The sequence below is a fragment of the Ilyonectria robusta genome, assembly GCF_021365365.1.
Source record: "Ilyonectria robusta strain PMI_751 chromosome Unknown BGZ61scaffold_29, whole genome shotgun sequence".
Lineage (NCBI taxonomy): Eukaryota > Fungi > Ascomycota > Sordariomycetes > Hypocreales > Nectriaceae > Ilyonectria > Ilyonectria robusta.
The window spans coordinates 84,219-110,291 of NW_025764463.1; the positions used below are offsets into that span (position 1 = coordinate 84,219).

General features: G+C 50.7%; 9 protein-coding genes across 9 annotated transcripts; 4 read left to right on the plus strand and 5 right to left on the minus strand.

The window, feature by feature from the left end:
• Positions 1-1,129: 1,129 nt before the first annotated feature.
• BGZ61DRAFT_498665 (dimethylaniline monooxygenase (N-oxide forming)) lies at positions 1,130-3,671 on the minus strand (the record flags this gene model as incomplete). The annotated part of the gene is made up of 11 exons (XM_046251300.1): positions 1,130-1,266; positions 1,321-1,549; positions 1,619-1,869; positions 1,961-1,999; positions 2,067-2,135; positions 2,218-2,314; positions 2,384-2,542; positions 2,610-2,713; positions 2,773-2,790; positions 2,870-2,894; positions 2,931-3,671. The coding sequence occupies 11 exons, from the start codon at positions 3,669-3,671 to the stop codon at positions 1,130-1,132; spliced, it is 1,869 nt and encodes a 622-aa protein (XP_046097439.1).
• A 1,529-nt stretch (positions 3,672-5,200) lies between these two features.
• BGZ61DRAFT_538484 (ankyrin repeat-containing domain protein) lies at positions 5,201-5,706 on the plus strand (the record flags this gene model as incomplete). The annotated part of the gene is made up of 2 exons (XM_046254657.1): positions 5,201-5,356; positions 5,413-5,706. 2 exons carry the CDS (start codon positions 5,201-5,203, stop codon positions 5,704-5,706), a joined length of 450 nt encoding a protein of 149 aa, XP_046097440.1.
• Positions 5,707-7,027: 1,321 nt separating this feature from the next.
• Positions 7,028-8,005, plus strand: BGZ61DRAFT_592945 (uncharacterized protein; the record flags this gene model as incomplete). The annotated part of the gene is made up of 2 exons (XM_046256763.1): positions 7,028-7,354; positions 7,403-8,005. The coding sequence occupies 2 exons, from the start codon at positions 7,028-7,030 to the stop codon at positions 8,003-8,005; spliced, it is 930 nt and encodes a 309-aa protein (XP_046097441.1).
• A 466-nt stretch (positions 8,006-8,471) lies between these two features.
• BGZ61DRAFT_461846 (uncharacterized protein) lies at positions 8,472-10,043 on the minus strand. The gene is made up of 3 exons (XM_046247223.1): positions 9,521-10,043; positions 9,233-9,417; positions 8,472-9,165 (listed from the first exon to the last, which is right to left on the minus strand). The coding sequence occupies exons 1-3, from the start codon at positions 9,820-9,822 to the stop codon at positions 8,576-8,578; spliced, it is 1,077 nt and encodes a 358-aa protein (XP_046097442.1). The 5' UTR covers positions 9,823-10,043; the 3' UTR covers positions 8,472-8,575.
• An 885-nt stretch (positions 10,044-10,928) lies between these two features.
• BGZ61DRAFT_365961 (Alpha/beta hydrolase family-domain-containing protein) lies at positions 10,929-12,144 on the plus strand (the record flags this gene model as incomplete). Its single annotated transcript, XM_046241645.1, has 2 exons — positions 10,929-11,207; positions 11,266-12,144. The coding sequence occupies 2 exons, from the start codon at positions 10,929-10,931 to the stop codon at positions 12,142-12,144; spliced, it is 1,158 nt and encodes a 385-aa protein (XP_046097443.1).
• A 4,842-nt stretch (positions 12,145-16,986) lies between these two features.
• Positions 16,987-19,176, minus strand: BGZ61DRAFT_559353 (uncharacterized protein; the record flags this gene model as incomplete). The annotated part of the gene is made up of 6 exons (XM_046255757.1): positions 19,025-19,176; positions 18,031-18,973; positions 17,878-17,980; positions 17,483-17,827; positions 17,289-17,430; positions 16,987-17,219 (listed from the first exon to the last, which is right to left on the minus strand). The coding sequence occupies exons 1-6, from the start codon at positions 19,077-19,079 to the stop codon at positions 16,987-16,989; spliced, it is 1,821 nt and encodes a 606-aa protein (XP_046097444.1). The 5' UTR covers positions 19,080-19,176.
• Positions 19,177-19,643: 467 nt separating this feature from the next.
• BGZ61DRAFT_430896 (uncharacterized protein) lies at positions 19,644-22,680 on the plus strand (the record flags this gene model as incomplete). The annotated part of the gene is made up of 5 exons (XM_046243831.1): positions 19,644-20,615; positions 20,674-20,964; positions 21,427-21,504; positions 21,543-21,595; positions 22,087-22,680. Exons 1-5 carry the CDS (start codon positions 19,763-19,765, stop codon positions 22,678-22,680), a joined length of 1,869 nt encoding a protein of 622 aa, XP_046097445.1. The 5' UTR covers positions 19,644-19,762.
• Positions 22,681-23,589: 909 nt separating this feature from the next.
• On the minus strand, positions 23,590-24,179 carry BGZ61DRAFT_461849 (uncharacterized protein). The gene has a single exon (XM_046247224.1). The coding sequence runs from the start codon at positions 24,003-24,005 to the stop codon at positions 23,727-23,729; it is 279 nt and encodes a 92-aa protein (XP_046097446.1). The 5' UTR covers positions 24,006-24,179; the 3' UTR covers positions 23,590-23,726.
• A 576-nt stretch (positions 24,180-24,755) lies between these two features.
• Positions 24,756-26,064, minus strand: BGZ61DRAFT_559374 (uncharacterized protein; the record flags this gene model as incomplete). The annotated part of the gene is made up of 3 exons (XM_046255758.1): positions 25,761-26,064; positions 25,267-25,700; positions 24,756-25,191 (listed from the first exon to the last, which is right to left on the minus strand). The coding sequence occupies exons 1-3, from the start codon at positions 25,920-25,922 to the stop codon at positions 24,756-24,758; spliced, it is 1,032 nt and encodes a 343-aa protein (XP_046097447.1). The 5' UTR covers positions 25,923-26,064.
• Positions 26,065-26,073: the final 9 nt, after the last annotated feature.

The following is a 26,073-nucleotide window of genomic DNA, read 5'->3' on the forward strand; positions in this document are numbered from 1 at the left end:
TTAATCTCAAATACAAATTTTCTTTTGACCTGTTTCCTTGCTCTTGGTGTCGCAGCAGCTCTTCTCGCTATTATTCCATTCTTGCTAGTAGCCCTTGTAAAGAAATATTGTGCAAGTGCTACCAGATGGCTACGGGGCTATTCCATATCCTAGCGCCACTTGACTTGACCTATCCGTCATTTCCTTTTTGTTGCCCCTAAATTTTCCGATATCTTGGGTCAGATCAGCACAAAATAGGTCTCCCACCAACAAAATACAGCCTTTTAACAATGATCAGGTGTCAAGAAGTAGACCCAGGTCTCTAAGTATATGTGCTATTGATTGGTAGTCGCTCGTGGAAGACGGAGGGATTAATGGCTTTCCGATAGAGCCCTAGAAGCTTCATGACAACAAAAAATGAAGGGAAAGGGGAAAAGAGACTCACAAACTCTAATACTTCGAGGTAATTTGAACTGATAGAGGGTTTCATGCTAACAATGATTATGAAAGACGGCAATAACCCGCCAGATATTACACCCAAGTTCAAACAAAGAGCACTCAGCGACATGTTAACCGCCTCGGGACTATAAGTGATGAGACTTTTCACCTGCGTAAATTGGGATTTGGTGAGTTATACCCAATCTGTAAAGTTCGTTGACTGCAGACAGCAAGTTTAAAGACGGACGGGTTGAGTTGAAGCTTGAGGCAAAGATCAGTGTGCAACAACCTTATTGCTAAGCTACTGTTTCTTCTGGTTCTGGGCGTAGTACTAAATACTTATCTCTATTGTTTACACATACTACATGACTTTAATCTATCTGATGATGTTGAGTAAATACAAAAATAAATATAAAAAAAATACCATGTTGGTCGTATTTACGTGGCCTTTCTCAAACAAACTTCAGCCTTCAATCCCACGACTGACTCTCGGTCAGAGCTAGATGTACCCCTGGCTGGGCTTAGAATTCTGTTGCGCACAGATCAGCGTGAGGCATAACGCGAATCTATATCTAACAAACGAAACGTCAAAATAATGTGACAAGAGTCTGCTCTGCGAGAATCCTTCATTCCTTCTCTTTACGCACTCTCGCTATAGGCTTGTCGACCTGTGTCCGCCTCTACTTAGTGTCTGATAGAAGGACTCCTCTCTTCAATGGGCTAAATACTGATAATCGTGATAGACCGGGAGCGGCGTGCCAATGTCGTCGGCTTTGATCGACAAGGCAATGAAACGAGAATAATATCTAGCGTGGCCAAGTGCACCACCAATGTACCATAGTCCAGGTTCTGTCACACGGCCAGTCAGCGTCTGTCAGCAATGCAACAACAGAATCACTTTACGCTCCAATGGTTTGAAGGCTCTAAGAACTTCGCACTCAGGATTTATACCGAAACAAGTCCCAACCTTCTTTGCGATTTCACTACCGAAGATCTTCTCGACGTGGTGGCGAAGATTCCCAATGAAGCCGGCCGCAAAGACAATCACGTCGGCTTTGACCTCGGTTCCATCCGAAAAAACTAGTCCATTCTCTGTGCATCGCACAGCGGCGGCACCGGAATTCGCTTTGATCTGCGTAGATGTTAGTTTGTGCTCCATCGTAGTCGGTATTCGAGAAGGCACGTAATAGGCGTGACGTACCAATCGTTTTCCGATCTTGGCTGAAGCCCCGACTTCGATATAATGGCCACCTAGGCGGATGTTGATCGCGTCCTGGATGTCACTGAAGGGGTCAACCTTGAAACCTGCGCGCTCCAGACTTTCGTGTCTTTCAGGTTGCGCCCGTGTTATTGTATGGAATGTCTTGGCCGAAAATCGACGAGCTATGGACACAGGATTGCTGATCATGCCTCGGTCGCTGATTTCAGTTAGGATCTTGTTGTTATACAAGACTAGGCAGAGGTTTGGCAGTCAGTAAGATGGCTCTCGAACCTCAAGGGCCAAGACCGAAAGCGAATCATAAGGATGATTGACTCAACATACCATCGTAACGATTTTTGATGAACTCAACTGGGAGCACAACTATTTAGAGACAAAGCTAGACTAGCCTCCCAGGCCCTCTAGTGTTTAGATTTCACTTGGAACTTACATGTGCGACTCCGCTGAACCATGGTAACTTGCATGCCTGCTTCATACATATCACCTGCAGCATCGTGCGCTGGTCAAATTTGTGAGAAATCGGCTGTTGGAGGATACACAAGTCAAGTATAATCTAGAAGGGGGATATTTTCTTCACTTACCTGTGTTGGCGGTTCCAATTACAATACCGGACTTGCCAGCCCAGACTTGCGCCAATGAGTAGTCGGCAGAGTGTAGCAAATCGCCTTTGAACCGTCCCTACTCATGTCAGTCATGATATCTTGAGCTGCACGTTTTAGATGAAAGCCTACTCGCCCGGTCCACAACATTGGGCATTAGGGGACTCTGAGAACCTGCGCCCGTCGCCATCACGACATGCTTGGTAGTAATCTGGAGCGATCTTCGGTCTTTGCAAGTGTTCAGAGTGTAGACTCCAACGACTTCATCCCAACAGCCAGATTCCACCGTTTTTGAAAGCCAAATATTCTAAAATGGTGGTTCATCATTAGCGGCGACATCAATAACGTTGGTGATGCTCCTAGGGAAAACTAACAATGTCATATTTCTCTGCCCACTGCTTATGGCCCTTGGCCAGTTCATCTTTACCCAAGTAGTCACTATATTCCGGCCCAAATGTTCTATTCAAGGGTAAATTGGCTGTGAGTTCGGGTTGTTAGTTACGTGAATTCCGTCAGGGTTTTGTTGTCGACATACACTCTCTCGGACGGTGTGCACTGGAGGACAGTTAGCCGCATGCGCAAATAAGGGGCTACATCCAGAGAATATCAGAAAGTGGGTATGGGATGTGCGTACGACGAGCCGACTCGTATCTTGATCGCTAGGCATCGCCAACCTGTGCGTTCTTGTCGAGAACAACATACGAGACGCCAAGGGCTTGCAAACGCCTCCAGTGCTTAAGCCACATTGCCCACCGCCTGGAAATGAGGTTGAGTATATGCTGTTGCAGTGTCTTTGGAAGACGATTTCGCTTGAAATGACCGTTGGAAGTGTTGCTCGACGAATAATTCTTGCCGTTCGTGTGCCCTTTGATAAGACTATTAGAAGGCTTGAGTAGATCTGAACCGCCAGGAATGTTTAATTGTTCAAGAATAGTCCTCATGAACCATATTCTCCACGAACAATCCTTGGACAGGACGAGCGAAAATATACCGTAGCATTCAGCTGCTGGATGGGATGAGCTGAAGGTGATTCTGCAATCAATCCACGAGCTGTCGGCATCCACACTGATGGCATTTGTAGAACTTGGGACCAAAGTGGCGGACGACACTTCATGGCTCTCGCTGAGAGTATTCCATTCCGCTGCGACGGAGGCACCAAAGTACAATGTCCGGATGGTTCCCGTTAAGGCGTACGTATCGCGCCAGAGAGCATCGTCCGTGAAAGGATGCTCTTCAAGCCCGGGGAAGGTTTTAAGCACACTATTCGCCACCGCTTTCAAATTAGTGTCATCGGGTACTTTAGTCTTTGGGAGACTTCCAGAAAGAAGCTCCAGAGAGCCGAGGCCCGGTTTCGCAGGGTTGATAGCTGCAGGATTGGAGCCGAAAAGAAGAGTAGCGAAGTTCTCTCTAGTCAGTCTATGTAGTCTACAAACCATCCCAATGGCAAATATATGGAGCTCTCGACATATATGGCCCCTTTGTTACCTGGTTTATTGTATTTCGATAGCTAATTTATGATCGGCCCAGCAGGTTTCAAGAGCGAGGGCGCAACTACCTCTCGGAAAGCCGACACAGTCATCCTTCAACAGCGGACACAGGAGCACAAATATATCTTGGATTGGCTCACTATGGTCCACTATGGTCCTCAGCAAAGTGACTATATCGGAAGGCGACAGCCGGGAACAGGTCAATGCTTGAGTCGGCAAAATTCTAGGGCTGGTTGGAGAACAAACAACAGACATTATTCTGTCCAGGTATTCCTGGCGCTGGAAAGACAATTCTTACCTCGACTGTAGTCGAAAGTCTAAAAGCGCAAAATAATAGGAGTGTCGGTATTGCATATGTTTATTGCAACTTCCAGCGCCAAGAAGAGCAGACGGCTAAAGACCTACTGGCAAGCCTGATTAAGCAGCTGACTCAAAACCTGCCGAATTTCCCAGAGCGCGTTGAGTTGCTTTACCATAAGCACAAGCACGAATTGACGTGACTATCATTAGAGGAAGTCACGAGTACCCTCTAATCTATTGCCGAACTCTATTCAAGAGTCTTTATTCTCATTGATGCGCTTGACGAATGTCGAGCAACTGATGACAGTCGGACGAGATTATTCGCAGAGGTCTTCAAGCTTCAAGCCAAGTTCGCTGCCAACGTCTTTGCGACGTCAAGGTTCATATCGAATATTACGTAGTTGTTCAATAGCAGCATTTCACTGGAGATCCGTGCTATGGAAGAGGATGTGCGGAGATACCTCGACAGCCACATGTCGCGATTGCCAGGTTTCGTCCGTTGTAGTCCAAAACTTCAAGAGGAGGTTCAGAGCGGGATAGTTGGCTCGGTTGGGGGGGTGTGAGTAGTCTCATTCTAGAGATAAGAGCAAGATACTAATATCTTAGGTTTCTCCTTGCGGAGCTTCATCTTGAATCTTTGGTCGGCAAGATAACGATCAAAGCGGTTCGTAGCGCTCTTGTGAAGCTATCAAGCGGATCGGATGCATACGACTGTACTTATGAGACAGCAATGGGGTGAATCGAAAAGCAGGTACTAGACCACTGCAGGCTTGCCAAGCAGGTTCTATCATGGATTACCTGCGCAAAGAGGCCGCTCACCACTAAAGAGCTTCGCTATGCCCTTGCTATTGAAGTTGGTACGACAGGACTTAACGAAGATGCGTTGCCGGAAATTAAAGATATGGTTGCGGTGTGTGTTGGGCTCGTCACGATCGACAAACAAAGCGACATCATCCGATTAGTGCACTACACAACGCAGCCAATACTTTGACAAAAACCGAGGAAGATGGGTTGCCAACTCAGAGGCTGATATCACAACCACTTGCATTACCTACTTGTTATTCGATGTCTTTCAGAGCGGATTCTGTCGGACAGATGAAGAATTGACGAGCGGATGAGGTTGAACCCTCTATGACTACTCTGCACACCACTGGGGCGATTATGCTCGTGAAGCTCCAATGCTATGGCAGGAGGTCATTGACTTTCTTGAATCCGACGCATCAGTCGAGTCGCCGAGCCAAGCACTGATGGCTGACAAGCATTGGTGGGCGCACGAATACAGCCAAGAGGTTCCAAGGGAAGTGACTGGACTGCACTTAGTGGCATACTTTGGAGTCGAGAACAGCATACGAGCACTACTTAGCAGGAATAACCTAGACTGCATGGATAGCTACGGCAGGACCGCACTATCATTGTCGAGCTGCTTCTTGATACGGGAAAAGTCAACGCCGATGCTCAAAATCAGTGGGGCCTGACACCGCTCTCCTGGGCCACTAAGCAAGGACATGAAGCTATCGTCAAGCTGCTTCTCGATACGGACACAGTCGACGTCAATACTGAAGATTGGAGTGGCCAGTCACCGCTCTTGTGGGCCGCTCAGGAAGGACATGAGGGTATTGTCAAGCTGCTTCTCGATACGGGAAAAGTCGACCTTGACGCTAGTGGCCAAAGTGGCCAGACATAACTCTTGCGGGCCGCTGAGCAGGGGCATGAAGCTTTTGTCAAGCTGCTTCTCGATACAGGAAAGTTGACGTCTTTGGCCAAGATCATGGCGGTCGAACACCGCTCTCGTGGGCCGCCGAAAAGGGATGCCGCGGCATAGCCGAGTCGTTGCTCGAGAATGGCGCGGACGTGGAAGGTGCTAGTGAGACTAGATGGGCCGTTCTACAGCTGGCGGCATTGAGTGCACATAGGGAAGTCGAACTATTACTAGAGTCCAGAGGTACATCTGCGGTTTAGGATTTCTTCAGCTTCGAAACACTTTTCTTGCAATGAACCTATGGGTTAAGGCGTTAAATAGGCGAAGAGTAGACGTTATGTCACGTCTAGATATTGACTGCTGATACTGCTGCGGTCGATTCCCTGGCTGTAATGACTAACAGGAGTTGCCGATCATGCTTAAGGGATTTCGTGTGTGTAGGTGAGTGTCTTCGTCAGGGCGTGATGGAACTTGAAGCGGACTGAGCGAGTAGCCATGATGGATAAGAGGAATGGTTAGGGGAATGGACGCCGTATACACCGGCACTCTGAGTACAGATTTCCTCTCATCTCCACATGCATAATTCACTATCTGAGATGTTCTAGGGTAGGATCCCAGATGATATGGCTGATTGACTAGTTCTGCATGACTTATTAGCACTCTCCCTTTGTCAGCGCTAATGCAAGCAGTTTCTCAACACCGAAGTTTCTAAATCTTGGATGCGTTATTGTAGTTGAAGTAATTATAACAGCTATATCCAACTTCGTTCCTCAAGGCTCATTTGCGCAAACCTCTCCTGTTGTCATTACAGCTGCTAAAGCTGCCACCTACATTTGAAATTCCACCCTGTCAGGGGTAGAAGTATCTCCTTACTATAATTATGCGCGAAGTGACCCTGCGAATACGCTAAGCCAATAGTAGTAGGCCCACTTCATCCGAACTAGCCAATAACCGATCGCATTCCTTCGCCGTCACCATTGTGGCTAACAAATTATTTGGACACAACACTTGAAGCTATCCCTCACACTCACGACCGAGCTGCACCCTCTGCCAACTTTGCGTCATGACAATATTCGCAACTTATGGGCATTATATTGTACGTACATATATATTACTCTAAGTGGTTGCCTAGAAATGGCTGCCTAAAATAGTTGCCTAAAATGTATCGAGTCCTTCGTGTCCAGGTGCAGCTACCAGCGACTACCTAATAAGAACACACATCCTCTCATCACCGACATTCCCAGCATCAATCCAACACACTGCATTTTACTCTTGGCCACTACTATAATCACCTTTCTCCTTCACAATGCCTACACCGAGCAATGCATCAGCGGTTGAGTCGCCACAGGAGCAGGATGCGCGCTTCATACAGCATCTCCGAGAGTCATTTGATGCCGACCTCGACGTCACCACCGACCAGCAGAAGAAAGATGAGCTGACTTCTATTCAAAGCTCCATCTTTACCTTTATTACTCTGCCATCGACCCGCCCATCCGTTGAGCCTGAGTCCATGCAGCGAAACCTCGACTTCATCTGGCACACCATTATCGAGGTGGCCAAGGCTCTCGATAAGGATGCTGCCTTTCAGGAGAAGCTCATTTCCTTGTTTCTGTGGATGAAGGAGTTCGACTCGGTTCATAAAACTCTCCACCAAACTGAAACTACTGCACTGGCATGAGAGTCGTACGGCTTTTCCGACGCCCTCCAGGCTTCATGGGAGAAGCTCCTGGGGACTGGGACCGCCTCGCAGCAGTGTAATCTCGCAGCCTTTTCAGCCAAGGCCCTACACCTTGGCATCTACCGAGAGGCACTTGGTCTGACGGCGCTCTGGTTTCTACGCGAGGCTCTCGAGACGGACGACGAAGCGAAGACTGCCGCTCTCCTGCCGGCGGCTGTAGTTTGGTTTAGCCATGGCCGGCACAAGCTAGTTGCCTTTTCAGTCTCTCACAAGACCTACGAGGACTCCAAATCCCATTTAGTGACACCCGGAGCGCTGGCACGCGCGGCAAACATCGACGCGCACGGCTTCAGCATGAAGCGATGGTTGTTCTGGAGACAGCGTCTACAGGAGCTCAGTCACAGCGCTGATTCGGCAGTGGCCAAGGAAGCGAAGGAGGGCTTCATGCTCATGGTCAGCAGCGGTCGTGAATTGGCCTATGATGTTCCAGGTGAAGCGAGGTTTTCAGAGAGGCTTTATGCAACGCTGGATGAGGAGCTTATTAGGAGTGGAAAGGAGAGCGTGGGTACTGACGATATTGATGTTGTAGTGGGCTGGGTCAATTAAGGGCTATTTATAGAATACTATTGCTCTCGCTAAGAATACCGGCGGTGTGGTTGGGACCTGCAGATAATTACCGAATTTTTGGATTCCAAAGACCAGGTTTCGTACTCCCACAGTCACTCGACGTCACATGAACACGATTAGCAGTATTATTTAGAGCCAAATTATTTTCTTGCCATCACTACTACGTAGTAGGACATCTATTGTCTTTTCCAATTGTTATTCGCTCACCAGCGGACAAATCTGCTCTGACCTCACAAGCCCTAGGGTAAGCAGGGGATGACGAAGGATGCAATCATCGTTACCCTGGCTGGCAGTAATTAAACTTGCGCCTAATTATAATAACCGTGCTGATTTCTACCATGCGCAATACTCAAACCCTGTTGACGATTGCAAAATTTCCGAGGCTGGGGTCCCCGTCTGTAAGGCGTAAGAAATTCGTGATCGACAATGTGCGTGAATGATTGAGTTAATAAAGGCGACACTGAGGGGTGAGAATTAAATATGTACTAAAAGATACCATCCGTGGCTTAGAAAATCCCTACGTGTACGTGGATATTATAGTAACTTATTTTAATCTTTGAGAATTCCTCTTTGGCTACCATGACTGGAAGCATTCTCCACGTCATCTGGCAAGTTTGCATATGGGCCTCGTCGCTCCGTGTCCCTGAATTCAGCCACGATAACCTCCTTGGTCTGAATAATTCCATCCATGGGTTTGCGTATGCGTCCCATCGTGTAAGCCTCATCATCATCATGATGCGCTCGAGACCTGTGCGCAATCGACACGTTGTTGGTTCCCCGGCCATCATAGGCTCCTGTTCCCTGCGATCGCGACGACGACTTTGCTTGGTTTCGCTTGTTGTACATGCCGTAGATGGTCGGGGCGTTGACCACGATGGCGGCCGTTAGAAGCTCGATGCTTGCCCACGTTGTCCGGCTGATCTGGCTGTCCTTGTTTTGGGCGTTGATCGGGAGACGGATGCAAGTGATGGCAATGATGAAAATACCGAGCATAAAGAGTGCGTACAACTTCAGTTTACGCTGCCAAGGTGTCTTCAGGCCGAGGACCAGGGGGATCGGGAGGACGAGGAGCATCGTGTCCGTAACGATGTTAAGCACACCGACGACGATGAGTTGGAGTTGAGCTTGGACGCATGTTCCTAGAGCAGGACAAGATTAGTACTGTGTTTGATTTTCGGAAGTCGCGGAACCATCGTAAAAACATACCCGGCGAGGGGACGACCTGCCAATACAGGTGGAAGGGTTTGCATTCGCTAAACGTCGTCACCTGGCAGGCAACGTAGGTTCCGAAGAAGACGAAGAGGAACGAGTAGATGGTGACCTTCTCATACCGCAAGTTGAGTAGTAGGCGGCGGTACACATCAAGGAGGACCAACTTCTGCAGCCAAAGACTTCATCACCGTCATGTTAGCGTCCCGAGAGATAGGGTTGATATTCCCGCACGGATGGTGGATCGAGGGAGGGGAAGAGACAAGGAGCGGAATGTGTACTGACTAGGAGTTGTAGAAGACGCGGTTAGTGATGGAGAGCTTGCTGCCGATGGTCCGGTGAGCGATATCTGTGGCGGTGAAGACGTGGGTTTTGCGGACGGCCGCAGATAGGTTATTGGTGCCGTAAGACAGGACAACGTGGATGAGGCCAAGCCGAGTCATGGCACACACGCCCGCGGCCATGGACAAGTAGTCGCCAAGGTTAAACGGCTGCTTGGCCACCTTTCTCCACACCAGCCGCACGGCTATGATGACCAGCGTCAGGCAGCTGAAGAGCCAGTGGATGAGAAGAGTAGGATCCTCCATGGCTGGCGAGCCTTGGATTTGTGATCACGGACAGAAAACGACAAACGAGAAACGACAAAAGCAGAAAAGATGGGCAGCGAGTGGGCGGCGTCGCACTTCTCTTCAGTAATATCTACGAGTGACACCCTTGCTGATCGGCGAATTCCATTGCCACGCGGTGCCGTGGCGTGCACTGGGCTGGGCCCTGCAGCGTAACCGTCTTTGTGGTAACGCCCTGGGACGTTTTCCAGTAGTGTCCTGCAGCCGTCCATCTTTGACACGGCGAAGGGGGATGGTGTCGATGGTCTGCTGCAAGGACAAGGGTTTAGGCCGTGCTGGGACGAACCATTATGCAAGGCGCTGGTGATCATTTCCAGTTTATATCCTCCCTCCCGCGTATCAGCGGTACTTGCGCGGGCTAGTTAAAACGCATAGAGTGCGAAGTACACGCTTTGCCGAAGCAGCTCCCCCCGGATCCCTGAAGAATTGTGTCATGGATGACCATAGCCGGCCCACGCGAGCGACCATTTGCCGCTTCAAGCTGATTCTGCCCCGAGGCGGAGGCGATTCTGCACCCGCCTAATCCCCATCTGCCATAAAAGCCGCATCTAGTCGACGGGGGCATTGACTCGAGCCTCGGGGTCTACTTCCATCGTCCGACGAATCCGCCCCGGAGATTAGGCGAGTTGGCGACGTGATCCTGGCTAGTATACTTCGCTTCGAAGACGACCCGCTGCGCTAGAAGACTAGACTTGAACTTGACAGCGGCGCCGAGTCGAGTACGTACAGCGTAGTACTACGTAGTACAGCGTAGGATTGCTGCTAACGCAGGATAGTCGTGCTGGAGCCGTCTAGAAATTAAGCGGAATGGGCCGCCAAGGGCCGTCGAAGGCCTCTTCCCGGCGCCGACTCCACCGCCGGGCTCAATATTCTGGCGTCTAGAAGCCTCCTACGTAAGCCCCGGGGAGCATGGGAGCAGAGTCCCGCTGGTCTGGCTGGCTCGTATGTTGAGAATCAATACTTAGTACAACGCCTTGCCGCCTCAACCACGCTCCTGTTCCGTCGCTCTTTAACCTAGTGTGCTCCTTAATACTTTGTTCCGCCGCTAGCCTCACTCCAAAAACGCCATGTACTTCGTCAAGCTGGTCATCGCGGCAGCGGCCCTTTTCGGCGGCAGCTCTGCCCATCCCGGACAGCACTACGGCTACGGCAATGGCAACGACAACTCGGCGGCTGAGGCATCGTATGTTCGCTCGTACTTCTTTGCCGGCGGCGCGTACGTCGACGATGGCGCGGGGGGTCACATCTTCCGCGACCAGATGTACGTCGAGAAGCTGGTCCCCGCCCGCGGAGCCACCCAGAAGACGCCCATCGTCTTCATCCACGGCCAGGGACAGACCGGAACAGTACGTGTTTCACCTTGCTTTTGCCTCAAACGACTAGTGACCGCTAACGCCTTTGCAGAACTTCCTCAACAAGCCTGACGGCTCCCGCGGCTGGGCGTCTCGCTTCATCGAGCAAGGCTACGAGGTCTACATCGTCGACCAGACGCTGCGCGGTCGTTCCGCCTGGATGCCCGCGTATGGCGCCACCAAGCCGTCCACCTACTCTGCCGAGATCATTCAGCAGCGCTTCACCGCCGTCAAGGACTACATGCTGTGGACCCAGGCTAGCAAGCACACCCAGTGGCCCGGCACGGGTGTCATGGGCGATAGCTACTTCGACGCCTTCTACAGCTCCAACGTCCAGTTCATCAACAACGCCACCTACCAGCAGTCCACTGTTCAAGATGCCGGCGCCGCCCTCCTCGACAAGATCGGCAAGCCTGTGATTCTGGTTGGCCACAGCCAGGGCGGCCTCATGCCAATCCTCATTGCTGATGCCCGTCCCAAGCTCACCAAGGCCCTCATCCTGCTCGAGCCCACCGGCCCCCCTTTCCGCGAGGCCGTCTTCAGCACCAAGGCCGGCCGATCGTGGGGTTTGACTGATATCCCCATCACCTACTCTCCTGCTGTGACCGACCCCACCACCGACCTCGTCCAGGCCAGTTACGCTGCCACTGACGATGATCACGTTGAGTGCATGCTCCAGGCCGCGACCCCTACCCCCCGCAAGCTCGTCAACCTGGCCAGCAAGCCTATCCTCCTGGTCACCTCTGAGGCTTCCTATCATGCTCCCTACGACTACTGCACCGTTCGCTTCCTCAAGCAGGCTGGCTGCTCCAAGGCCCAGCACCTCGAGCTTGGTGAGGCCGGCATCCACGGCAATGGTCACATGTTCTTCATGGAGGACAACAGTGACATCATCCAGAGGGTCCTGAAGAAGTGGATTTCTGCCCAGTAATTGGTAGGCGTCTACTAGGGGAAGGGTGTCATAGACGAGAGGGTATGCTAGTCCTAATGGAACCGCCCCGTATATACTATGCTAGACTTAATGAAACTAGTTGCCGCGTCGGCACCCACACCAAGTTATTTGTCCACATACAGTAAAGCTCACGTTATCTACTTGACTAGTTATATACGTGGAGCCGAGATGAGCTGCTTGAATATCCCGCTTTTTCTCCACTCGGTCTCTGCCGGATCGCTTTCTGGCCGACTCAGACCTAAATTTTCAAAATGCCATTGCGAATCCGATATCTTAGTCTTTGAGTTAGAGGAAGCTAAGGGATACGGTTATACGAGTAGTCGTACTAGTATATGAATAGGGGGAATGGGAACGGCAAGACCTGCCTTCTGTGTCCTCGTAGGGTATATCCTTGCGAGTGCCAGCATGGATTTGCCGGCTCCGGGCTCCACCAACTAAACTTTGTGTTGGAACTTTTGCACATTTTGTGAAGTCTGTCCATGGAGTCGGTGCCAAAAACCTCCGAAGCTCCGTTGCGTTCAATCTGCAGGAAGAAATGCGCCAGCCAATGCAATCCCATCCCGATATCCGAGATGGCGAGCCCAGCTAAATTTTCCGTCCCTGCTTGCGACTGATTCCTGTAGTATAAACCCTTCCACCTGCTCACTGCCGGAAGCCAGGGGTCGGCTTTGACGGGACGAAGGGGTCCGCCTGGGACAAAAATATCAGGTGATGTAACCCTATATAAACGCGTGTTATCCGCAGGGAAGTCCCGAATTTGGTTAACCGTTGAAGACTTACCGTATAGAGCAAGGTAGAGTCCCGCTACAAAAACGGTTGAGCTCGTGTATGCGTCATCCCTTGTGAGCCGATGGTTGCTCAATAACGGTAGAAAATGATGGCCGAGATTGCTCGATACCACCATCATTCAATATTACCCACTTACCCCAGTCCGTAGTCTTGAATGTTGCTTCGCTCGACAATAGATCAAAGGTGATTACGTACTACGTAGTAGTACCGGTAGATTAATCATGACCCTGGGCCCTGTTCGAAAGAACATGGCCGGCTCACCGTCAATCGTATAGGTTGCGAAAACTGTTTTATAGCGGGCAATTGGGTTATGATGCTATATATAACCTCACGCATCACCAAGGTGGACAGACAAACCTGGCAACGACTTCGGCCGTGACCCACGCTCTCCAATTCGGGAAAAAAGACAGATCGTATTACTTGGGGCGGTCTACTCGTAGAAAACAACCCCAAAGCGCTTGCACCGGAACCGAGTTGGTAACCACAGATGTCAGATGCGAGGCTCCTGGTTGCCGTCCTTCATGCCAAGCTGTAGGTAGATAATTATGATAAGACTTGACAAGACTGATGTGGCTTGAGCAACATTCAAGCAGTGATCATGGTCGCTTGGAGTATCTTGAATTCTGATGGCTAGAAAAATCAGTTCCGCGAAAAGGCCAGAATGAACACTCGACCCGGTTTTCTAATGCATCTTCAGGAATTGGTTCGTTGCTTCATGGTTGCTGTCCGTCCCCCTGGGACCTACGCACTGTAGTGGGGAGTGAGGCGATTTCGAGCTAAAAAATGACTAGAAAAACTCGCATTCGTTTTGTCGATTCGTCAGGTCGAACTAGACATCCAAGTTCACAGTGCGTTAGAAGCCCACACACGCCTTGCTCGCGTGATATGAGTAGAAAACACCCGGGACTTGAGAGTCGGTGTTCGAAATCAGGTTAAGCTATCGCGAGCTAAGCGGAGGGAGATCCATTCAACGCCTCATACCGCCTTTCCGGGACGTCCGACCAGATCCCTGTTTTGCCTAACGGGTACAGCCTTATCTGCGTCGCCGCCGCTATTTAACGCTGGCGCTGTTCACGCGGGCAGGATTAACCTGGCTGCTGAGAAAGCGCTGGGGTCGGGACTAAGCATGGGAGGCGTAAACCCCCCTCCCATTCAATAGTGCGCTTTAGCAGTTGCGGTACTCCGTAAATAGTTAGGATCGAAGCGCATCAGGCAAGGTACCCAAGCTTGTTGAGCCTCCCCAGCCAGCTTATGATTGCTAGATTCTTCAGATAACTGGGCCATCTTATTGACGAGTATGGAAAGCATTCAAGGAGTAGTATAACCAGTGGAGATGGTATTTTTCAGCGAGACGTCAATGAAATAAATGCACCGCAAGTAAGAGTCGCTGGGATGACATGATGTGATTTCTACAAGGGAATATTGCATTCGCAACTCCATTAACTACCCTTCCTCCCGCGTAATCATAATCTGCGGCAGACAAACTGCTTCCGGAGGTTATCACCGGGTCCGTCGCAGCGTTGAGCTAGTCCAAGCTGAACCGATCCGGATGCTTGAAGCTGTACGTGGCCCTCAATCTTGGGGTGACGTGATTGAAGGCGTGTCGGATCAGCGGAGGATCGACAATCTTCTGTTGCCGTTGAATTAAGCAGCTCCGCAGGGGCGACTCGAGAGAATTCCACGGCTGTTCGACCCGGCGACTGTATGCTTCATCTCCCTGTCCAACTATGTGGAATTCAATTCACAGAATCCTTCATTTTTCATCAGTCCTTAGTTCGGCCCGACCCTCCCTCGGCCTGGGAAGGTAACCACGCCATTAACAAAACCGGGGCGGTGCGAGTCAGTGGTTTATGCCGAATCATACGGCCCGGTGCGATAGCGGCCCGGGGAGTTCAGCTTCCTCCCCACCTTGTTTGCTGGTTAATTTCGGGTCTGACTCGAACCCGCTCGCGTCTTACCTGCCGCATTGTCGGCCCGTATCCTTGTTCCTTGATAAGACGATACGGTAGTTGGGCGTGCTAAAGATAATGGGGTTCAGCCGAAGATTACTATATGCGCTAGTGATATCTGGGAACCCGCCTAGATAATGGGGATGAAGGGGTGGGCTGTGGTCTGCTGCTCTTATAAAACTTACTAATCTTGACATCCTCTCGATGAGCACTGGAAGTGTTCTGTGGCTAACTAATGAGACTCATGTTACGACACGTGTACATATCGCAAAGCCATTCTACAACTATCACCATCGACCCCAAGCGGTGTCATATCGGTATGATCTGAACGGACAGAACCTTGATTCGGACTCGAGGAATACGATATGTCTCGGCAAAACGCTTTCAGCGTCCGAATTTCTCAAGCAAATGGATGGGGAGATGGATTGCACACACCCAACCGCGATATGTCCACAACCAGTCCACTCTTACCCAGGTGCTGTCACAGGGCCCAGGGACTTTGGCAACAGGGCGGGTTCAGGGTGAAGATTGCCTCTACCTAACAGTGAATGCACTGCAGCGGGGAACGAGAGAATATCAGAAACTCCTAGCTGTGGTCTCCCTCCACAGAGGGGCGTACGTCTCGGGCATGTCAGACCTTGATTGTTACGAGCCGTCGGTGCCTCCAAGCAAAGTTGCTGTTGCCGTCAAGTTTCATATCGACTCGTGTTTTTGGGCCATTTGTCCATTTCAGGTGTCCCGCCAGAAGATATGGCCTCGGCCAGGTTATAGCGTTTAGCTGGGTTCAGAATATTTCTGCCTTCGGTCGGGATCCCAATGACGTCACCCTTTCAGAGAGCCGGCCAGAGTAGATTCGATGTTTGCTTGATGCTTGCAGCAAGTAGTGAGAGTCTCTTTGACAAGGCCGTATTTCAGAGCACCCCGCTCGGCGAGTGTTTGATGGAGCTTGATCTAATGATCTACGTTCCCTCACAGGAAGCTGACAAAACATTGGTTCAAGACGCCCTGACCCGGAAGACAGAGAAGGTGCTGCCACTCTAAAGGGAGCTGATAACAGCCGCGTTTCCTTACCCTCTCGTCCTATGGCCTTTGCACCTTCACTGGGTCATTCGCCTCTCCCAGACTTTCGCAATCTCTTGAAGAGATCCGGCCCGTGGCTCAACGTATACCAATTCTGTTTGATTGCACAAAATACTAGCGCCTCCCTTTCACTAGAATGAGTCACCATTACTCTTTACATGCAGGTACTGATTATCGGCGCCATCGTCAACTGGGTGTACAGTTGGATACGCTCAGCCAACATGTTCCAATGGTCAATCAACCTCCCACATAGCCAGTTCCCTGAGGCTGAAGGGATGTCAATCCTGTAAGATTCAACTGGAGTCCTCAATGCAACCCATTGAGGTCTATCCATTAACCCGACCTGCCATTCTTCCTTGACGCATGGACTACATGCAAGGATGCTCCAATGGCATGAGGGAAGAATCAGGTATTGCATGTCGAATATTCCCGTTTACGGTTGGTGAGCCTATGAAAATATGCTTAAAATCACCCACAGGAATGGTAGCAACCCTAGAGTGTCTAACTCGGATACATGAGGTTATTTCCTCCATTTTCTCTTAATGGAAGATACCAAAACTCATCATTCGCAACATTCGCTGGTTTATTAACTCTAGCTGGCTATACCGCATTTTTAATACGTTATTTCTAAGCTTCCGGGATTGGAGATTCAGATGAACAGCTTATTGCGACCAACGAACGGCGTCATGGATGCGAGGAAGAGGTCAAGCGTCCGTTCGTGCTCTTTGACAAATTCTCAGCGGGCATTGCATGTATGAGCATATTGGATGGTTGAAGCGGACTAAAAAGAGGGCTTACCGAAGTAGAATGAAAAGATCAGCAATGACGTGGAATTAATAGCCACTATGGAAGTCTAATATAATAGCTGAGTGGCTGTTTATATCAATATTAATAAACCGACCATGACCATACGGTATATAATAAACCATAGTACCCCTGGCACCCTATTAATCCTAAACGCATTCTCTAGATTTCTAGTAAATCTTCTCTATAGCTAATACTCTCAAGGATCCCATTTGACCTCGATTGGTTCATGGTTGCCTGAAAATTTCATCCCTCCAAACCACAACTCAAAACGCAAGTCGGCAGGTGCTACAATGACTCGAATGTCAAAGTTACAAATATAGTACTTGTGGCCTCGCGAGAAACATGAACCTCTCTTGTGTTTCAGCACTAGTTGACTCTGTTGTATTCCACTGAGGTTGCTCTTCACATCACACAACCTCCTGGCCCCGGCTGCCCAGTACCGCATTAGCATAGTGTTCACCTTGACGGGGTAGCACATGAAATGTTCGTCTTCCTTACCTTGCTTTAGACTGCGCGGAAGAAATGATGCTTCATTCTGAGACTTGACTATCTCGGCGTTCCATGACCTCGTCGTGTCTCCTTCGGCAAGTCGGATTTTAAAATCCTTCGACAGTGGTGAATCAGGGTTGATAACATCTCCCTAACATCGGATCAGTAAACTTGAGGTCCAAAATCATTAACCTTGGGCGCACCTTTCTTATGAGCCATTGAATCTGATTCACCGCCCATTTAGTATTGGGCTCGAACGGATCATCATTGATGTCCTCGCCAAAGTGATGCTCCGGCGAGTACAGTTGTTTCACAACAACACCGTAGCTCGCTCTAGCGATGCGCGTAGATAGCACCGACCTGTTGCCCGTGTCCCACTTCTGCTGCTGATTGAACAAAAGACCGCGAGCGACAACTAGCTGCGGCTCTCTACACGAGACCACAGCCACCTGCGCAGCATTGCGATGTGGATCGTTTGTGAATCTCGCCTGTAGGACATCCCTCACATAGACGGAGCTACCTAAGCCCCCGGATAGGATCATGTATCTCTATTTCTCTTGTTAGCTCATGTGGCGGCCGAGAGAGGCGTGATTCGTACTACTTGCTCGTGCGGCTGGTTCTGGGTCACCCAGTCCAGTTGCTTCTCAATACGTTCCAAAATGCCTTGGATCTGGCTATCGAACAACGATTGGATTTCCCCTCTGACTTCCCATTAGTCTGATATACTCCAACACCAAAACAATGTGCTTACCTTGAAAAGAACATGCTGCCATTCCGCACCCCTAGGCCGGGGTGGGTGAAATTGTGTGGGGTGCCATCCATCTGAACCCCAAATTCGGGAGTATTCATCCATGCGCGCTGGCCAAATTTGTGCTTCAGCCTCAAGAAAGCACCTCTTGACATCCGGGCCGCAATATCGCGTGGCAGATAAGACTGGGCTTCAGGGTATGCTTCCAGCCGCTGCTGCACCACTCTCATAAATGCCATGTCGATCAGAGAGCCTCCGACACCCAAGCCGTTAACAGCCGCAACTTGTGACATTTCCGGAAACTGACTGTCCGCTGATGTGATTCGCATCAGAGAAAGATCAGTTGTGCCTCCACCTGCATCTACTGTGAGAAACAGGCTTCCCTGGTCAAAGGTGATCGAGCTGGTCTTCAGCGTCGCAACGGCAGCAGCCTCAGCTTCCGTCAGATCGACCAGTGCAGAGTGATTGGAGCCGCCAGACCCAAACCCAGCGTTCAGTATACACGCCTTGAAGTCGTTGATAATATCCATGCTTTCCCACGTTGTGGGTACGCTGAAGAGGAAGGTGACGGTCTTGTCTTTCCAGGGCTGTCTTCCCATTTCTATTTCAACCGTCTCTTTCACATGCATGTAAATCTCCTTGAGATAGTCTGTGACGAAGCGTTGGGCTTCTACAGTGCTTTGCGGGACATTGGCAAGACCTCGCCGTTGAACATCTGCCAACGTTTCCGCATCCAGGAACACCTTGAAACACTCGCGACGTATCTTGCCTGATGAAGTGTCATCGTCTGCACAAAGAAATCCCCACGAAGACACAGTGGAGCTGTTGGGGTTGTAGATCAGTGTCGATGGTACTTTTCGCTCATTCTGTCCACCATCTCCGGGCCAATTGTTGATAACCTGAGGGGGAGTATTTGCGTTCGTCCTTGGGGTCATCCAAGCAACCCCTTTACATGTGAGTCTCATACTTCAATGCAGCGACCGAATTTCCAACTTACCCGTAAAGGTGGTTCCCAGATCAACGGACACGAGGATATCTGGTTTCGATTCCATCCTGGTCAGTATTGGACTGCTCGGAGGTGAGATGTTGGAAAATTGGATCGGCAGCACAATGAAACCGCAATTGCTCGGCTGAGGTCGGCAATTTCACGCCGGGAGAATGCCAGAAAATAGAATGGTTGTGAACCCAATCCTTCACAGCCTGATTTATCTCCCGGTCATCTGAGCTGCCTTGGTGGCGGGAAAGTTAAGGGGCTGAAAGTTCCCTGCAAGCTACCAGGCCTAGAACTTGACGAACTGTCTTGGCTACAGTTCGGCTGTAGCCACCGGGGACTGGAATCTGGCCATCACATCTCAGCTGAAATTGGGCCGCCGCCACCAACAATCAGGCTCTGTGAATTCGCATCTCGATTCCAAAAGCAATTGAGACATACATTTCAGCTGAAGCCCGGCTGCAGCCACAAAGGGCTAGAGTCTGAGCGTAAATGGCTGGGGTCCATATATGGGTGTGAGACAAACACGAGTTCACCTCAATTTGGCGAGAGCGAATTGTAAGACCCAAGCCACTAACCAGGACTCGCCGGTGAGGCGTCGTAGACTGGAATTGCCTGGTGTCGATGGGTATAGAAGCTTCCACCAGCCAACAACACCAGGCTACACACTGAGCGAGCTGAATTTCACGCAACAAACGCATCCATCACATACTGCTCTCTGACAGCCACCAACTCGAAAACATCATGGCACTAGTTACAACTTCCACCGTTCTACTTGACAGTGTAGGTAGACCGACTGCCACATCTGTCATTGTCATCGATGAGACCAAGGCGCCCGACGAGAAGAACGCAACTACTGATGTGGCCGGTGTTTCTGCTGATTCTCCTCGCGAATCTGGAGCCGAAGCTACCGCTCCAGATACGGCCGACGCTGCTGCCAAAACCACTGCCGATGATCTTGCTATCGAAGGTACTAGGAGTGGTGAAGCGCAGCCGACTTCAACTTCAACGGATGTTTCCAAGCCATCAGCTGGTATCTCTGCGGGTGCCATCGCCGGTGCTGCAATAGGCAGTCTTGTCTTCGGTCTCATTCTGGGTGCGTTGGGTGCCTTCTTCCTTCTCCGATCCCGAAAGAAGAAACACCGTCGCCATCGCCACCGAGGCGAATTCCTCGCAGCCGAGAAGCCACAAGGATCTCCCAACTATGACACATCGCCGAGCACCGACATCAAACTCGAACACTTTCTCCTCGACGCGACTCCCGAGAAAGAGCTGGTCTTGGAGCTGCAGGCTTTGGGAGATCTGATCCGAATGCATGTCGAAAACAACTACCATCTTCAGCCGGTGCAGGCGAACCCAGCGGCCCTCACGTCAAGCATCTTGAAGCTGGGATTACCATCGGCGTCTGCAAACGAGACTGCTATTCTCTGCGTCAATCCGCAGACGCGGGCAATTGGTCTACGGCACCTCATCTCTCATGTCGCCTTTGTGAGCATCGACTTCAACGCTCGAAGCCCGCTTTCGATGCTTCCAGCGCCCATGGCCGCTTTCCTCCAGTCCATTCCTCCGAACCAACCCCGTGCTGGAAATTCAGCTGGTAACCACAGCCCGAGCTCCTCTAACGAAACATCTACTAACATAATTTGAACACCCAGAAACCTCGCTTGCCCTTTCCAAATGGCGTGCTCTCTCGGCCTTCCTCCTCCATCCGACCCGCGAGGAGCGAACGCCCCTTCCCCCGTCCGAGACGGCAGTTGTTCCACAGGCCCAAGGGCTGGCAGCTGCCCTTGATACAGTTCTCAGCCACTTTGTCTCTCAGGAACTAGGGAGGCGCGAGGCACAGGCAGATCATCTGAAAGCCGTTATGCTGGAGTTTACTAGCTTTGGGTACATGCTGCTCTCGCAGCCTATCGATTGGCAGTTTATTTACGAGGCCAGAACGGGGGGTATGAACGATCAGGCTGTGGTTACATGTGCTGGACTTGAGAGGCTGGATCGCCGGGACGGAGGCCAAGACAGCCCTCCGTTGGTTGCCAGGGCGCCCGAGGTGATTCGTGTCTCTTGATACATCAGTAGCCACTCTACGAGATTGCAAACAGCTTGAGGCAACTCCATATTCTACCTGTAGTGTAGTTTTCCTTTCTATAGTAGCAACTTATTTTAGTTGATACTGCCTCAACCCGTTGGAATGCAGCTGTGACAGGTGGCATCTTGAGATGGTTGCAGGAGAACAGACTTGTCCATCCCTGCGGCTTGTTTGAGGCTGTCACACATGTCTCATAGCATCCCTTGCCTGTCAAGCCAGCCAAGCCAGCTGAATGCCCAAGACCCAGCCCATATCACACCATGTATGATCCAACGTGGATCAATATCACATTCAATAGCGCATGCAAGGAAATCCCTCACAGCAATTCGTCCCGTGTCTGTCCAGATGATCTCCGCCCCGCAGCCGAACAGCGCTGAACTCAACTCTCAAAACCTGAGATGTGATACAAAACACACTTAATCCCAAATTAGCTACTAGCTGATAGTAGCTTCAAGGCAACCCAGACTATTAACGCCACTAGTCTGGCGGCAGTTGCCCAATCGTCCAGTCCGCGTATCCATCTTAAGGCTGGCATGGAAAATTGTACCAAGCTATTGCTTGATTATGCCCATCCGCTCAGCCCATGAACAGGGCTGACAAGGGAGCAAGTGCCGAGCCTCGCGTTACCGGTTGATGCCGTCCATCCACAGGAAGCTAGATTCGCGTTCGCTCACTTGATTCAGTCTAGTAATTCAATAATAGATCCAATCACCTGGGGGCTGATAAGATCTTTCCCATCCCTTGCATCAATCTGGCTTAATGTCGCAGTCAACCTTGGCGCCGACGCCACGCAACCCTCATCTAGTCGACCAACACATTCGAAGGACGAGGCTCTGTGGCGGGGAAGACGCCCAAGCAAGCTGGCAAATTTCCGGGAGGTACCTGGAGCCCACTTTGGCCTTGGAAACAGATTGCGCGAGGATCACCTGGAGGCGTGAAGCATCCGCTGTCCAAACCTCACCGTTGACGACTCGGCACTGAGGTGCCGTCAAACCTCGCTGCTTCACAGTCGGCGCCTTCCAATACGATGGACTTGTTTTCTGCCCTGCGGGTAACATACAGCCTAATCATCTTTGGCATCGACGTCGCCCAGGTTCCCTCTACCGTCCGCCACAGCCTCGAGCTCGTGCGCACTTGCTACCATGATCTACAGCACCTCATCGAACTACGTGAAACCTACCTATCCCTTCTCGAAACGCGGCCGATTGTTCTCGAACGAGTCAACAGCATCATCACCGCTGCTACAAACGGGCTGGCAGAGGTTTGTGCCATTGTGGAGAAATGCCGCCCCGAGGCGAACGAAGGGAAAACGCGTTTCCGCAGCCGCGTCGAGTGGATTTTTGTCGATGAGAAAGACTTCAAGGCGCAGGAGGGTGTCATCAGTCGCCATCATGCATCGGTACTGGCCGAGTTGAACTTCTTGCGTCAGATTGCGCTGATGGCGCCAGTGCCGACCGTGGCAGATGAGAAGGGCGCTGCTGGAGACAAAGGGAAAGGGAACAAGGTGTTTGACAATCTTGCGCTGTTTGGAGATTTAATGGGAGGTCCATCTGGTATACACATCCATCTTAACTGATTTTTGTTATGGTCAAGATACTGATATCAACAGATGGCAATCCAGTACCCTGCGAGCAGATGGCTTCCCTATCGATCAACCCATCTCCCATGGCGCACACAGCTGCGAGCGGGTCAAATTCGATGGTTGAACAGTCTAATATCGACCCTCCTCCAGCCTACTCTGCCCAACCTCGGACATTTGGCAGTATGCCAATGAGCACTCCGGACTCGAAATCGCCGGCTGTCACTCAACCCTGGCGAGCAATGACCGAGCCCACGACTCTGCACCAGAAGAGCCCCCGACAATATTCAATGACAAAGGGAAGCATGTCATTCAGCTCCCATGATGCGTCGGGGCTGTCTCTGATGTTCGGAGGAGGTGGAGGTACAGACTCTGCAAACTGTGTACCATCCGGTTCCCGACCAGACTCGGGCAGGATGCTGTCGGATGTGACAGGCCACTCTGGGTCATCCGCCTCGTCCATTTCGAATACTCAGCAAGATCGATTCGGCTTCGATCAAACTCGGATTCAACGTAATTCGTTTATAACAAGCATAGAGGCTGGATCGAGCACTGCTCAACAACATCACGTCCCAGTTGGTAGAAGACCAGAAGTTTCCTCCATTCAACATCCCCGGCAACCTGAATCTAATTTCCACGCCCACACGTCGAGAGCCTCAGAAGGATCTCTTGGTGTTGACCACAACAACCAGGCTTGGCCACAGGACTCAACTGCGATGGAGATAGATTCGCCACCCACCGGGGTCGCTCAATCCTCGAGAGTTTCTCGATCACAAGATACTCACTTCTTCACACATTCAAATCGGTCGGAGCGATTGACGAGTTGGGACTCAGGGACCACCTCAAATCCCAATTCTTTGCAGAACCCTATGGTGCCGCCAGCCCCCTCCCCAGCTTTGACAGTATCTTCTGTCCAGACCCAGCAGCCCGGTTGGGAACAGCCCATTTCTCCTACGTCAAATTGGGGCAATGTGAACCCGTTTTCTCAGACAGGATTCGTCTCTCCTCAACCTGAAATGTTTAGCCCGCGTACGTCGATATCATCAACATCGCCCCAGCCTGTCTTCAGGAGGGCCTGTACTCCCACTCCAGACGTGGGACTCCAGACTCGCCTCAGTACCATTCCTCCAGGGATGATTTACAACCAAGGTGCCGGAAACTTTCCCGGAGTTACGTTGACACAACCTATGGCACCAAGCACAGCACCATGGTTCGCACAGAACTTTAACAATGATAATCACACTCCACGACAAACAATGCAACAAGTACAAAGACCAGTACGAAGACCAGTACCACAACCAACACCACACCCAACACCGCATCAGATATTCCAGCCCGCGCTACAAGACACAAGGCATATGCAAAATGTCCAGTTCTCTCATAATCCCTTCGTCGACTGGCAGACCTGGGAGCCACACAGGGGTTCGGAGTATTCGACAAGAGACGAAGGAGCCAACTGGACCCAAGCAGAAGCACATCACCATTCTCAACAGCACTGGATACAACGTAATTCTCAGGCTGGATTATTTTCGAATGGAATTGTGGCTATAAACCAACAGCCACAGGAGCTACCTGCAATGCAGTTTGCGCCAGATCCAGTTGAGCTACCATGCACAACAAGCACAGCAGATATTCGGTCATCATCGGGGTTCTTTCGGTCTAATTGACGGGAACGTCACAAAAATTAGTTATACCCATACTTCATATTGCTAAAATGTATTGAATTTGTAGACTCATCTTCTACCCGAATCACGGATACGATGACCGAGTGAGCCTTGAGAACAATGACCGTGCTTCACAATGCCTGCCGTTCTATCAATATGGCATGGCTTCCTAATCGTTTGCGTCTTCTTGAGCTATGCATAAGTGACGTGTTTCACTTTGACGTATTGGACGTGACATCTCAGTCATGTATAAAACTAACTCTATCTTTGACATCGAGTGTCTGCGGAATGACCGCACGATCAGCCCAGTTCAAGTATCCATCTCGTTTGTCATTGTTTCGCCACTTGCTTCAAGATGACACCATCATTAGTTGGAGCGTACTAGAAGAGAGGGATGTCCACAACTTACTACCACCAATGCTCGTCGCCCGGTTGTTCTTGATAGAGGCTACCGGCTTGGCCAGCTTGAAGCTTTTCAACATAGTCCGGATTGTAGAGTAGTGGCCGGCCAATTACCACTCCATCCATGGTCCCATTCTTGATCCATTCGTCAGCTTCCAACGGCTCGAAAGCTGTATTTCCGAAAAGGAGTGTATTCTTGAGGATTGGCCGCAGGTACGCAATCGGGTCCCATCGAACTCCCCGCGGCTGACCATTGATCATCAAATCGTATGATGCCCACCATCGCATCACCTGGACATAAGCAAGACCAAGCTTATCAAGTTCGGCACAAAAGGCTCCATAAGTTGTCTTTGCAGCATCGACCGACGGCTTACCATCGGCATCAAGCTCTCCCATGTCGTTGTATCCGCCGCAAGGGGCAATCTTGACGCCAATGCGGTTCCTTGGGAAATGCTCGTTCATCTTGGCCAAGCACGCCAAAGAGAACTTCATTCAGTTCTCCAGGGAACCACCCCACTTATCCTGCCGATGATTGCTATGGGATTCTAGGAATTGCATGGGCAAATATCCGTTGGCGTTGTGAATCTCCACGCCGTCGAACCCGGCCGCCTTGGCCAGGCGAGATGCCCGACCATAGAGCGCGATGATCCTTTCTGGATCCTCAATTGGCGTTGGAGTGACGTAGCCTGGCGCTCCAGGCACATTACGGAACTTGCCTCCTCTTGCGGCGATTGCAGAGGGACCAGGAACGGGTTCGCCAGACTCTCGCTGGACTCGCGTTTGAGGATGAGCCACGCGTCCGACGTGGTGGAGTTGACAGAAGATCAAGCCACCACGCTCATGAACAGCCTGCGTGACCCTTTTCCAGCCGTTGACATGTTCTTCTGAGTAAATTCCAGGCATGAATGTCCATTCAACCCCCTGAGGACAGATCAAAGCAGCCTCGGAGATCTGAGGCCAAATTCCGGGTGTTAGTTTCAGCGATGCGATGGAGCACTTTAAGATACTCACAATTAATCCTGTTCCTGCTCGCTCGGCGTAGTAAGGAACATGGAGATTTTGTCGCGGAATGCTGTCACGATTTCTCGTCAAAGACGCCATGACCACGCGATTCTTCAACTCGAGGTCTCCCACTGCCAAGGGCTTCAAAAGGTTCTCAAACTCGGTCCTCATTTTGTCAAGGTATCGGAACAATAGGCGATACCGTGACAACTAACTCGATCAATCAAGTGAAGACGACCGTGTCTCCAAAGTGACAACAAAATGAATCCCGATGCGACTCGAGGAGCTCATTAGGCGACTAATATCGTTGAACCTTAAAGGC